The 13,336-nt window shown below is 45.8% G+C and overlaps 1 protein-coding gene, 1 long non-coding RNA gene and 1 pseudogene across 11 annotated transcripts in view; 2 read left to right on the plus strand and 1 right to left on the minus strand.

Annotated features, from left to right (window-relative positions):
- Positions 1-529, plus strand: part of LOC121022721 (uncharacterized) — a 24,225-nt gene extending 23,696 nt beyond the window's left edge. Inside the window, exon 3 of the long non-coding RNA XR_005787073.1 lies at positions 401-529. This is a non-coding gene — a long non-coding RNA (uncharacterized LOC121022721). The remainder of the gene's footprint in view (positions 1-400) is intronic.
- ZNF140 (zinc finger protein 140) overlaps positions 1-11,862 on the minus strand; it is a 19,975-nt gene extending 8,113 nt beyond the window's left edge. Inside the window, exons 1-4 of one of the 10 annotated variants that reach the window (XM_040464128.1) lie at positions 10,883-11,862; positions 10,642-10,692; positions 8,815-8,941; positions 6,969-7,064 (exon numbers count right to left, since the gene is read on the minus strand). In XM_040464128.1, coding sequence (XP_040320062.1) covers positions 6,969-7,064; positions 8,815-8,941; positions 10,642-10,650 — 232 coding nt within the window. In that variant the 5' untranslated portion in view covers positions 10,651-10,692; positions 10,883-11,862. Of the gene's footprint in view, positions 1-6,968; positions 7,065-8,814 lie in introns of all 10 variants that reach the window. The other 9 variants (XM_040464124.1, XM_040464125.1, XM_040464129.1 and 6 more) reach the window with 9 other exon arrangements.
- On the plus strand, positions 4,898-5,007 carry LOC121022761 (uncharacterized; annotated as a pseudogene).
- Positions 11,863-13,336: the final 1,474 nt, after the last annotated feature.

A 13,336-nucleotide genomic window follows, 5' to 3' on the forward strand; every position in this document is an offset into this window, starting at 1 on the left:
GGGGTGGGGTATATAGGAACTCTTTGTACCTTCCACTTAATTTTGACGTGAACCTAAAACTACTTTTTAAGAAGTTTATTAATTTAAAAAAAAGCATTACAGTATTTATAGCAAAGAAAGGTTTAGGGTATTTTTACTGCTACAATAAAGACTGAGGGATATAAATATACAAATTCACTAGCATTCCTGCAGAAAAGCAATATGACTTGTAAAAAAAGAAACTAGGTAAAGCTGCTTAAGAATAAGTTCAACAACATACAGGGAATGCAGGGAGTTTACATGGAAGATTCAACATTTTAAGAAGCTGTGAAAATAACTCCCATATATGTACTTTAGCTCAGTATCGGCATCTGGGAGCTTGTTAAAAATACAAATTTGGGGGGCACCTCGGTTAAGCCAGTTAAGCGTATGACTCCTGGTTTGGGTTAAGGTCAGGATCTCACGGTTTCGTGAGTTTGAGCCCCACATCAGGCTCTGCACTGGCAGCACAGAGCCTGCTTGGATTCTCTCTCTCCCTCTCTCTCTACCCCTCCCCTACTCGCACTCTCTCTCTCTCTCTCTCAAAATAAATGAACTTAAAAAAATGCAAATTCTTGGGGCGCCTGCATGACTCAGTTAGTTAAGCATCTGACTCTTGATTTCAGCTCAGGTCATGATCTCATGGTTCGTTGAGATTGAGCCCTGTGTCACTGTCCTCGTGGAGCCTGCTTAGGATGCTCTCGGCCTCTCCCCCACTCACGCTCTCTCACGTGTTCCCTCTCTCAAAATAAATTAAAAAAATTAAAAATGCAGATTCTTGGGTTCTAAACCAAATGTAATGACTTAGATTTTTCCAGAGTAGGGTCTGAAATATGTGCTTTAAAACTCTCAAAATGACTGAAATTTGAGAAGCACTGTGATCTCTTTAAGCTCCAGAATGATACCCAGTTACCTACTGAACTGATATATTCAAGTATCCCACAAAGCCCCAAAACTCAGTCACAAATTGACAGTCTTTCCTTCCCCTTCACTTTTTTTTTTCCCCCAGTAACGCCATGGAGAGTGCTGTCAACTACATTTCCTCAGGCTTCTCCAGGTCCCTTTGAGTCCACTTCCTTAGTTTGTTACCAACCTGCGTTCCTCCACTCATTCCCTGGACCCCTCCATACTTCATGTGATGATTACATCTGGCCGAGGTCACGGCAACACCTCTTAAATGAGAGCTGTTTCCTAGTCTTGCTTCCGACAAACCTGTTTTCCAAACGTTAGCTAAGATAAAACGCTCACCTGCCTAAAATCTTTTAATGACTCCCTAATAGGGAGGAGCTCTAGGTTCATTAACATGGCTTGTAAAGCACCTGCACGATCTGACCGATGTTTTCCCTAACCATCCTTAATCCCCACCATTTTCCTCCTTTTACTTTACTTTATACTCCTGTTCAATCTAGACTGAACTTCCTATTCTCATTTTATTAGTATCCTCTTTCTACACGCTGTAACTTTGCTTTTTTTTTTCCACTTACAAAACACAAGATGAATGGTTCCAGTCGTGTAAAGATGGAGTTCGTGCACTCTGACCTGTCTCTCCTACTGCATGTAGGTAAACGCTGTGCACAGAATGCACATCTAAGAGCCCTAAAAAGTAAAGGGTAGCAAGGTGATTAGAGAAGGAAATCAGACCTTAAAGTTAACAGTGAACTGGTGGTGAGTTTCTTAGGTTTTTTTCCCCCTCCAAACTCTCCAGGCTTAAAGCCAAAGGCAGCATGAAACCAGGAACTGGGCAGTAGGTATGAGGAGAAAGAGCTCCCAGAGAAGCCTCTATTTCTGGTCTGAGGAATGGGAAAGAGGGTCTATACTAGTCAGAGAGAAATCTTATCTTTTGTCTGTTCATTTCCCATTCCTGCCTAACCCCAAGGCATCTAGCAGCAGTGGTGGCCATACAGGCTCTTAAAACTCTACGAAAGGAGTTTTCTCTCTCAGCAGAAAAATCCGTGTTCCCAAGAGCACAGGGATCCCACCCATTTTTATTCTTTTTCTCCCTGTCTCCTTGTTACTCAGCTGCAGAGGCAGACACAGTTGCAGGAAATACAGAGCAGAGGGGAAACTAAAGGTCTGCCTTTCTACCCAGAAGACTTGAAAGAGGGGGGCCCGGGAGCCAAAACGTGTAGGAGAGGTAGCTCAGGAAAGTGCTCCCGTAAAGTTGTGTATGAAATCCTGGGCTCATCCCTGAGTTGCACGTGCATGGATCTGACTCTGCATCACATACTAGAAACTGTGAAAACGGAAACAAAGGGGAACAAACCACGCAAGTTCGGAAAGGCCAGTAGGAGGTGCACATGCAAGACAAGTACAACAGACCCACAAAGCCTTTAAAAAAATTTTTTTTCAACGTTTATTTATTTTTGGGACAGAGAGAGACAGAGCATGAACGGGGGAGGGGCAGAGAGAGAGGGAGACACAGAATCGGAAACAGGCTCCAGGCTCTGAGCCATCAGCCCAGAGCCTGACGCGGGGCTCGAACTCACGGATCGCGAGATCGTGACCTGGCTGAAGTCGGACGCTTAACCGACTGCGCCACCCAGGCGCCCCCCACAAAGCCTTTAAAGACAGGGCTGTCCCGGAGCCGCATACATAGGAGAGAGGTTAGAACTGATGGCTTCAAACTTGCTTAAATAAAATTAACATCTCAATGTGACTTAAACAAGACCCAAAGTCTTAAAATATCAAAATGAATACATTACAATGAAAGTTACAGGACATACAGAGAAACAGAAACGTTTCATTATCCTGCAGGGCAGGACAACCAGCACGCACTTGTGACGCATTTATGTATGGACAGTGCACTTAAAAAAAAATACTAGGGGCACCTGGATTGGCTCAGTCAGTTAAGCAACTGACTTGATTTTGGCTCAGGTCATGATCTCACAGTCATGGGATCGAGCTCTGCATCGGGCTCAGTGTGGAGGCTGGAGCCTGCTGGCAACTCACCCGCTCTCCCTCTCTCTGTCCCTGCCCTGCAGTGTGTGCTTGCTCACTCACGTTCTCCCCCCAAAAAATTTAAAAACTTATATGAATAAATAATTTAAAAAATACTAGGCAAAACTGTTATTTTGGTATGAAAAATGACATTTTGCTCATGTAGGAAATGTCCCATTTATTCACTGAGAGTGAAGTACTGTAGAGTGAAATGTTGAGATGTCTATAATTTACTTTTTTTATTATTAAAAAAAATTTTTTTTTAATGTAATTTCTTTTGAAAGAGAGAGAGACAGCATAAGCAGGAAAGGGGCAGAGAGAGAATCCTAAGCAGGCTCCATGCTGACAGCACACAGCCCGACGCAGGGCTCAAACCCACAAACCATGAGGTCATGACCTGAGCCAAAATCAAGAGTCAGACGCTTAAAAGACTGAGCCACCCAGGTGCCCCTGTAATTTACTTTTAAATTATTCAGCAAAAAAAGGGTGCCGTAAGGCAAATACAGTAAAATGTTATCCATTATTAAATCCATGACTAAGACTGAATAGATGTATGCGAGGATAGAAAAAGAGAGATTCACTAAAGAACAGAGAACCCAGAAACATACACAAAAAATGGTATTTAAGTTATGACAAACTGAAGACAACAAAAGGAAAGGACAGACACATCAGTATATGGTGCTATGAGAACTGGATCTGCTCGCAGAAGGGATCAAAACTGACGAGTAACTCACATGACGCACAAGAATAAGCTCAAAATAGGCTATGGACCTAAATGTGAATGGCATAAAGACCAGGCTTTTTAAGAGAAAATACAGGAAGATGTCTTCATTATGACCTCATGGTAAGAAACAGTTTCTTAAACAGTCCAACCATAAAGGGAAAGATTGGTAAATCTGACCACACTAAAATTAAGAATTTCCATCCATCAAAAAAAGTTACTAAGGGGGAAAGTAGGCCACATGTGAGAGAAGATGTTTGCAGTGAGTGACAATAATTAGCAAAGAATCTGAATCTGAGATATGTAGCTTCTACAAATCGGTAAGAAAAAGGTAGGTCATCCAATACATGAGCAAAAACCTTCAAGAGGCACTTCACAAATGACGGTATCTAAATATCCCATAAACACACAGAATGGTGCTCAACCACATTAGTAATCAGAGAAATGCAAGTTTATGACAGGTGGGGACACGCACCACTATCCTAACGAGGAGGACACAGAAATGCAAGTTTAAGCCACAAGCTACCACTGCGCACTCTTCTGACAGTTGAATATTATGGTGCCGAACTTTTGGGCATTGGTGAGTTTGGGGAACAAGAGGACCCCACGTACGGTGTTTGTGAGAACGTAAGTCAGTAAAAGCACCGTGGAAAACATTTTGGCATTAGCTAATAATGTGAAGGAGGGTCACTGTCCTCTGACCTAGCGATTCCAGCCCTAAATATCACCCCAGGAAACCCGTGCCAGGATACAGGGACAATAGTAACACTGCCTGCGACAGCCCTAAAACGCAAACAACCCAAGAAGGCCTCAATAATAGAATAAATGGGGGAAGGCTTAGCTGTACAATGAAACGACCTCTAGGGTAATATGCAAAATGCATAAATCTTAAAAGTACTTTTCAGAAGCAAATCACAACATATACATTATGAACCCCTCTATGTAAAGTTCACAAACATACAAACCTAAACTATAGTGATTACAGACACAAACAGATGACAAAGCTATAAAGAAAACAAAGTAAGTTACTCCCATTAAAGAGAAGGCTGCCTTTGAGTGGGGGCAGGAGTGAGCACTCAGAAAGTTCTTAGGGACCTGGCAGCGTTCTATTTACTGACCTGAGTGGTGGTTACATGGGTGTCTTAGTAATTGGTTAAGCTGCAGATTTATGTTTTATGCATTATTTCTGTGTGATATTTCACCTTTCAAAAATGTACTGGACTGCAGCCAATTAAGCCAACCGTGCTGTCTCCCCATGGGGCCTGGTGTGCAGCCTCCTCAGTCATATATGCAGCCTGTTGCTTCTATGAGTTGCCTTAGAGGAGGCAGTCCTTTCCAGTGGACCTTCATGTCTGACCTCATGCTATCCCCAATCTGGGCTCCAGATAGGCACGTGGGGGGGCCTTTGGAAAGCCCCAGGGCACCATGGCCAGGGTCCGCACAGGCCAAATCATGTCCATCCATACCAAGCTGCAGAATAAGGAGCATGTGATTGGCACCCTACACAGGGCCAAGTTCAAGTTCCCTGCTGCCGGAAGAGCCACATCTCCAAGAAGTGGGGCTTCACTAACTCTAATGCGCATGAATTTGAAGATATGATGACTGAAAAAACAGTTCATCCCAAATAACTATGGGGTCAAATACATCCCTAATCGTGGCCCCCTGGACACAAGGCAAGCCCTGTATTCATGAGAACCTCAGCACCACTGCCCCCACCTTTGTGCCACCAATAAATCCTACTCTGTTTGAAAAAAAAAAAAGGGAGACAGAGGTACTAGAATGAACACACAAAAACTGGACAAGCTGTATTAAGGTAACGGAGGGGCACTTCGCCCCTCGGGAGAGCATTAGACTCTCGATCCTTGACGTCATGAGTTCAAGCCCCACACCGGGCACAGAGATGGGTGGAAGCGAGAGAGGGAGGAAGTAGTGGGACTAGCGGCAATTTTTCCCTCCCTTCCCCTGTACACAGTTTTATTGGTTTTGTTATTTTTACATGTACAAGAGGACACTGTTCTTCAGCTCATACTTAAATGAAGAACTCTCCCTGCATTTGCTCCACTCATGACTTAAGCCCACATCAGTACCTTCCACACCCTCCTGGAAGTCCGCAGCACATGCAATTAACCACCGCTCTCCCGACAGATGGAGCTCAGTGTTCCTGACACCTGCTCCTGCTCCCTCACCAGTCCTTCCAAGCTGCTGCTTCCGGCACACGGAGGCAGTCTCTGGTTATCTCAGTGGAAGGTCAGTGTACCTCCAGGAGAGGTTCGTTTCAGAATCAACGAAAGAACTTACAGAACCCTGCGTAAATAAAGAATTTAGGCTCCATAGATCTTCAAGTCTACTCTCCATAGACTCTTCCAGGGCAGGGCACGGCCATTTGTTTTTAAAGAGCTTCACCAGCCATTCTACTGTCAACTGAAGGTGAAGGTTTTCAGGCACTGCTCAATCTCAGGGCTTTAATTTTTGCTTCTGAGTGTTAAAATTCCCACATCTACATCTTCAACTTGAACTGTTTTCCGTGATCTATTCCAACAGCCTATGCATCTCTTCACTTGGAAACACCATCCTCTACTCACACCAAGCACATCTCCTTACTAATTCAGCACTTACTCTCCAAAACTGATCTCTTTCCTGTCTTTTCTGCTTCTATTACTACTATGCCTATCCAAATCATCTAGTCCTAAACAAATAGAATTCGTTTTTCCTTACTGCTGAACTGACAATTTGAGGACATCTAATGAAATTATTTACAGACCTATTATATCTCACTAGACTATAATTTCTTTGGTGGTTATTATACTTTTTTATATTTTCTACTCTCTGTAGCACCTAAGAGAAAGTCTTTTAAATAAACATTAAAGGAATGTGTGAGTGAACGAATAAAGCCATCAGGTAACCAAAAAGCAACGAATCAGTCTTTCCAAGGTGGCTAACTGGAACAGTAGTACACAGAAAAAATATATGCCTTTTAACTTAGGCAACAGAAACAGAGGTCAATTTCAAGAAAGACAGGGAGGAGAATTCAAAAAGAATTGAAATCCAGAGCCCAGACAGAGCTAACGATGGAAAGAAAGCACACATCTATTTGTAAGAAAGCGGGGAAAGCATAAGATGAGAACTAAAGGCCGACTGGTAAGTGGGTGTGAACGTGGTTCCTTATGGAGCTGTGTGGGCAAGACTTCATAGTCTCCATACCTCTGCTATCTTTAAGGGAAAACTTTCCAACCAACATACAAAAAAGCATTGCATTCTCATTGATTAGTTGGGTTGTTATTAACTTACTCACCTGAAAACAGATCTCTTCTCACACCTCTTTTCTCCAACCAGGGCTCTTTCCCTTGCTCCAATAAGGAAACCACATATGGCTTAGAAATGTTAAGACCTGCTTGCAGAAAAGGAAATAAATTCAAAATCAGTCCTTCAGTCCCTAGAAGAGGAGCCATTAAAAGAAATGCCAAGGGTGCCTGGGTAGCTCAGTCAGTTAAGCATCCGACTTCAGCTCAGGTCATGATCTCACAGTTCATGGGTTCGAGCCCAGCATCAGGCTCTGTGCTGGCAGCTTGGAGCCTGGAACCTGCTTCGGATTGTCTCTCTTTGTCTCTCTCTCTCTCTCTCTCTCTCTCTCTCTCTCTCTGCCCCTTGCCTGTTCATGCTCACACGCACCCTCTCTCTCTCTCAAAAATAAATATTTAAAAAAAATTTTTTTTAAAGAAATACCAGATGGAGGAGCACCTGGCTGGCTCAGTTGGTAGGGCATGCAACTCTTGATCTTAGGGTTGTGAGTTTGAGCCCCACACTGCATGTAGAAATTACTTAAAAATAAAATCTTTGGGGGCGCGTGGGTGGCACAGTCGGTTAAGCGTCTGACTTCAGCCAGGTCACGATCTCGCGGTGAGTTCGAGCCCCGCGTCAGGCTCTGGGCTGATGGCTCAGAGCCTGGAGCCTGTTTCCGATTCTGTGTCTCCCTCTTTCTCTGCCCCTCCCCCGTTCATGCTCTGTCTCTCTCTGTCCCAAAAATAAATAAAAAACGTTGAAAAAAAAATTTTTTTAAATAAATAAATAAATAAAATCTTTAGGGGCGCCTGGGTGGTTCAGTTGGTTGAGCGGCTGACTTCAGCTCAGGTCATGATCTCATGGTCCGTGAGTTCGAGCCCTGCGTCGGGCTCTGTGCTGACAGCTCAGAGCCTGGAGCCTGTTTCAGATTCTGTGTCTCCCTCTCTCTGACCCTCCCCCATTCATGCTCTGTCTCTCTCTGTCTCAAAAATAAACAAACGTTAAAAAAGAATTAAAAATAAATAAAAAATAAAAATAAAATAAAATCTTTAGGGGCACCTAGGTGGCTCAGTCAGTTAAGTGTCTGTGTCAGGCTCTGCGCTAACAGCATGGATTGCATGGGATTCTCTCTCTCCCTCTCTCTCTGCCCTTCCCCCGCTCACTTACTCTCTCTCAAAATAAATAAATGTTAAAAATAAAAAAATAAATTTTTTCAAAAAAGAAATATCTTGGGGCGCCTGGGTGGCTCAGTCGGTTGAGCGTCCGACTTCAGCTCAGGTCATGATCTCACAGTCTGTGAGTTCGAGCCCCGCATCGGGCTCTGTGCTGACGGCTCAGAGCCTGGAGCCTGTTTCTGATTCTGTCTCTCTCTCTGCCCCTTCCCTGCTCATGTTCTGTCTCTCACTGTCTCAAAAATAAATAAAAACATTAAGAAAAAAAAAAAAGAAAAAGAAATATCTACCAGATGTAAACATGAACGCTAAGAATTCAGTGCTTATAATCCATCTTAAAAAGTTAAAAAAGAGGGCTATCTGGTGGCTCAGTCAGTTGAGCGCCCAACTCTTGATTTCAGCTCAGGTCAAGATCCCAGCCTTGTGGGATCAAGCTCCACATTACGCTCCTTGCTGAACGTGAAGCCTGTTTAGGATTCTCTCCCTCCTTCTCCCTCTGCCCCTCCCCACTCACACACTCCTTCTCCCTCTCTCTCCCTAAAATAATGAATGAATGAATGTAAAAAACAAACAAAAAGAAAACTAACATACCTCCCTTGGGAATATTAAGTCAGAAAACCAAGATTTACAACAGCCGTCCCCAAGTTTAAATTCTGACTTAGAGGAGATAAGAAGGAATACACTTACCCAGCGAAACCAGGTGGCTGTAGTTCTCCAACATCACATGTCTGTACAAATCTCTTTGAGTAGGCTGAAGCCATTCCCACTCCTCCTGGGAGAAGTCTATGGCCACATCTCTGAATGTCACTGACCCCTGAAATGATATACAGATATCTGCACAACCAGCACCCATGCTCCCACAGGCCCTGATTAGGAGTGAAATGAGTCTCACCATGGAGAGTAGACAGTGTATGCATAGAGTAGCAAATGGGGGTTTTCAGAATTCTAATTAGTAAGAGCCTGTTTTGTTTTATTGCATAATTGGAGAAAAGGAAAAAAATAAATACAATTTGTCCTGACATAATTTACCATTTTGTGAAAGATAAAGGATTATACACATGAACAACATGAATTTCTGCCTTTTGTTGTTCAAGTTCTTAGAATCTTAGAACACTTAATGAATAACAAAGACAGCCCCTTTGTATTCAGTAGGCAGTGTATATTTTCCTTGATAGCAGCCTATTTTAATGAGATCCGGCAAGAATATCTTCATGGTAACAACCGGCTACAGCAGACAGCAGCAGTACCTTTAAAAAGGGGCATGCACTCAAGTGCAACACGGTTACCGCCATTCCTGAAAAAAGGGCTATGAAACTTACCGGCGATGTAAGCAGTGTCACAGAACAAGGATACGCAGTAAGAAAGACTACCGAAGGAAGACATGTCCCCCATCCCAGAATGGAACAAAAAGCTTTCCCCTCAGGGTTAGGAGTAATAATGTGCCCCCACTTCACGGCCTGCTTTTGCACTGCTTCAGTAACCCACAGAACCATTAAGCATGAGCAGAAATTTTAAAAGGGGTCAAACTAGTAAGAGCTCCAGATGCATGGCAGTTGTATCTTACAGTTAAAAAAAAAAAAAAAGTTTTAAGCGATAAAGGTTACTGACTAGTAAAGGAAGCTATTTTCTCAACAACGGAATCTGCAGCACAGATGGAAACTGGACTCCCCATCAAATTTGGGAGAGCATCTGGATTTGGAGACAAGCATGAGACAATGTATGTAGGGCAGAGAAGTAGAACAAAAAACAGGAACTAAATCAAACAGTTGGCCTTCTTACCCCCACCTCTGTGAAACAACTGCCAGAGATTTTGTTTGCCCCAGCTGAACCCCCCACACCCAGGATGGGTCACGCATCAGAGTCACTTGGGAGTGACTGTTGAACTGCACACCCAGAGTTTCTGGTTCAGAAGGTATGGGAAGGGAGCTCATGACTATACGTTTCTAGTAAGTTCTCACGTGATGCTGATACTGCTGGTCCAGGAATTCCACTTTGAGACCACTGACACAGGTGCTGAAAGTACATGCTTAATTAGAATATGACTGGGGCAGTCGGGTGGCTCAGCCGGTTAAGGATCTGACTCCCGATTTGCGCTCGGGTCATGATCTCACGGTTCCCGGGATGGAGCCCCACTTCTGACTCTGCGCTGACAACGAGGAGCCTGCTTGGGATTTCCTCTCTCCCTCTCTCAAAAATAAACAAACTTTAATATGTACGACTGAGAAAGGGGTAGCTGGAGCGAGGGACAGAGTAAAGCACTCCTCATTCTAACGCTGGGAAAAGGAGGAAGAAGTGACCTAACACACCCGCCCCCTCCCCCGCCGGCTCCCGACCTTCCCCCAGGGCCGAAACCCGCCCACGACCGGACAGCTTCCCGTCAACCTTCCCACGTCCCCTCAGGTCCAGGTGCCCGAAGGGGAGGACCTGAGCAGGGCGCTTCCGGAGAAAGCAAGCCTCTGTCCCCCAGTCCTGAAGCACACAGATGCCCTGGGAAAGAAAAAAGGCGCAGCTCACCTGAGGCATGGCTCGCGGCGGGACCGAGGAGCGCAGGGGGAAACGGCACAGCTGGCAGCGAGAAAAGGCAGCCCTGAGCGCGCGGGGCCGTCCCGGAGCGACCGGGCCCCACCGGCTGCGGACTCCCACCGCGGCACAACCACCCACCCACCCTTCCTCGTCACCCAGAGGACCGGGGCCGCCAAAGAGAGTCCCTCCCAGCCACGGTGTGGGATCCGGGGAGCCTAGACCCGACCCGCACCCCGGCACCGCCTCCTGTAACGGGGTCACCGGACGGCGCGTTTCCTCTGCGCCTTTAGCCGGGGAGCTGCAGGTGGTCTTCGGCCCGGGCCACCTGGAGGGGATCTCGGACAGAGGGGGCCGCTTTAAGTATCTTGGGCCCAAGTGAGCCAGACTTTCGGATCCGCGTCCGGGGAGGGACTCTACCCGCCACAGCCTCAGCCACCAGACCCCGCGACCAGGCCGGGCCGCGGACGACTACACTTCCCAGGACCCACCGCGGCCGCGGGGAGAGGGCAGAGGCGCTCCCATCACCCACCACCAATGCCCGAACGCCCCGCACCTGCGCACACAGCGCCAGAGCCCGCGGGCCTCGGAAGGCTACACTGCCGAAGACCTACCGCGGCCTCCCCCGCGAGGGCTGAGGCGCTCCCCTCACGCACTACTACTGCCAGGATGCCAGGCACCTGCGTACGCAGCGCCAGAGCCGGGGGGCCTGGGACGACGACACTTCCTAGGACTACACTGTGGCCCACACACTACAACTCCCAGAATGCCCCGAGACCATGCCAAAATCCAGGTGGCCTCAACTACGACTCCCATAATGCCCCACGTCCCGAGCCTGACACCAAGACTCCACCCTCAGACCTGCTACGAAACCCAAACGGACTGCGAGCCCCGAACTTCCGCGACAAACCACCAGCGTCGGCAGCTGTAGTAAACGGAATTCCCGCGTGAAGGGCTGAGATTCTAAGAGACTCTCGCGCCAGGGCAGCGATGGCTCCCGTCGGCCGAGCACGGACGCTGCATCCATCGGACGTGACAGGAGAACGCAGCCCCGGGGTGGCCCAGCTCCTCCTCCCAGGTTCTGACCTGCCCGACGCCCTTCGGAAAGAGGAGCTGGAGTAGCTGAACTGCCAAAACGACCTAGGGGCTCCTTTCCTCCCTACGCCGTGCAGGATGCTGTCGTGGCCGCGTAGGGAAGGTTTTGGGGCGCAAGCCAGACACCGCCCTGCCCTTAAAGAGCTCAGGGCCCCAGGAGGAGGGAGGCGGGAGGAGGAACTAAACACTGAAAGAGCCGGCCCATTGAATCCGGGAGCATTGTTCCAGGTGGAGGGAATAGTTTGTGCAAGACTTAAAGGCAAGAAAAAAATGAAGTCCATTATTAAAAAAAAAAAAAAAAAAAAAGAAGAAGGAAGAAGTACTCCACTGGCTGATGGTTGCAGAGGGAGAGATTGGGGGGATGGGCAAAATAGGTGGAGAAGTGGGAGTCACAGATTTACAGTTATGGAGGAAGTCATGGGAATAAAAGGTACAATATAGGAAATATAGTCAATGGTACTTTAATAAGGTTGTATGGTGACAGCTACACTTGAATATATAGAGTTGTTGAATCACTGTGTTCTACACTTGAAACTAACATTGTCAATTATACTTTAATTTTAAAAAAATTATTTTGTGGGGATGGGGGAAACCCGGGTGGCCCAGTCGGTTAAGTGTGAGATTCTTGATCTCAGGGTGGTGAGTTCAAGCCCCACACTGGGCCCTGCGCTGGGCGTTAAGCCTTCCTTTAAAAAAAAATACATATATATATATATTTAGTTCACTGGCCTGGTGAAAGAGGGCAAAGGAGAAGTAGTAAGAAAAGAAATGAGACTGAAAAAGTAAGCAAGTCATTGTGGGGGAACTTGGATATTTTGCAATGAGAAGACACTGAAGAAGTTTAAGGAATGGTATGATCATCATTTGCACTCTAGTGCCTAGTGTTAAGGGTGAATTGAAGGGAAGGAAAATTTGAGCCAGGATGGCCAACGAAGGCAATAATTTTGTGTGTTCTAGGGATGGTGATCTGATCTAATGCATGGGAATTAGGGAAAACTGATGCAAGAAACTTTATGTAAGCTTTGCGCCAAACGTGGGCTTGAACTCACAACCCTGAAATGAGAGAGCCACGTGCTCTATGGACTGAGCCAGCCAGGCACCCTCAAGAAACAATTTAAAGAATCTAAGGGACCTGGTAATTAATTGGATATGATAGGAGAAAAGGAAGAGCTAGCTTTCTTGCTTGGGTTAAATGTTCCTGGAAGTTCATTCCTTAAAACCTCCTCTACCACTATGTTACCCACTCTCATGATTTCGATTTCAATTTCATTTATATGACTTGCCCAGATCTTTTGGCTAATCATTTTATTTCACACAAAATGATGAAAATAGGAAAAGAAACAAATTTAGAAGAAATGGATTTGCTTGGGGATACGTTGAGATTGACATGTGTCTGTTTAATCTCATCTAGTAATCTTGTCCAAACGATTTTCACCTGGAATCCTGCTCTGACTTAACCACATCTATTTCTCCAAATCTCTTCTTCACACAAAAGTTAGCCTAATATTTAAAAGGCAGTTCCAAACATATTCTCCAGATTAACATAATTTGATGCTTTTTGATTGCGCTGAGGTAAAGCAAAAGTCCTTAACAT

Source organism: Herpailurus yagouaroundi, unplaced genomic scaffold (genome assembly GCF_014898765.1).
Source record: "Herpailurus yagouaroundi ecotype Mexico unplaced genomic scaffold, PumYag 437, whole genome shotgun sequence".
In the NCBI taxonomy this organism is placed as follows: domain Eukaryota; kingdom Metazoa; phylum Chordata; class Mammalia; order Carnivora; family Felidae; genus Herpailurus; species Herpailurus yagouaroundi.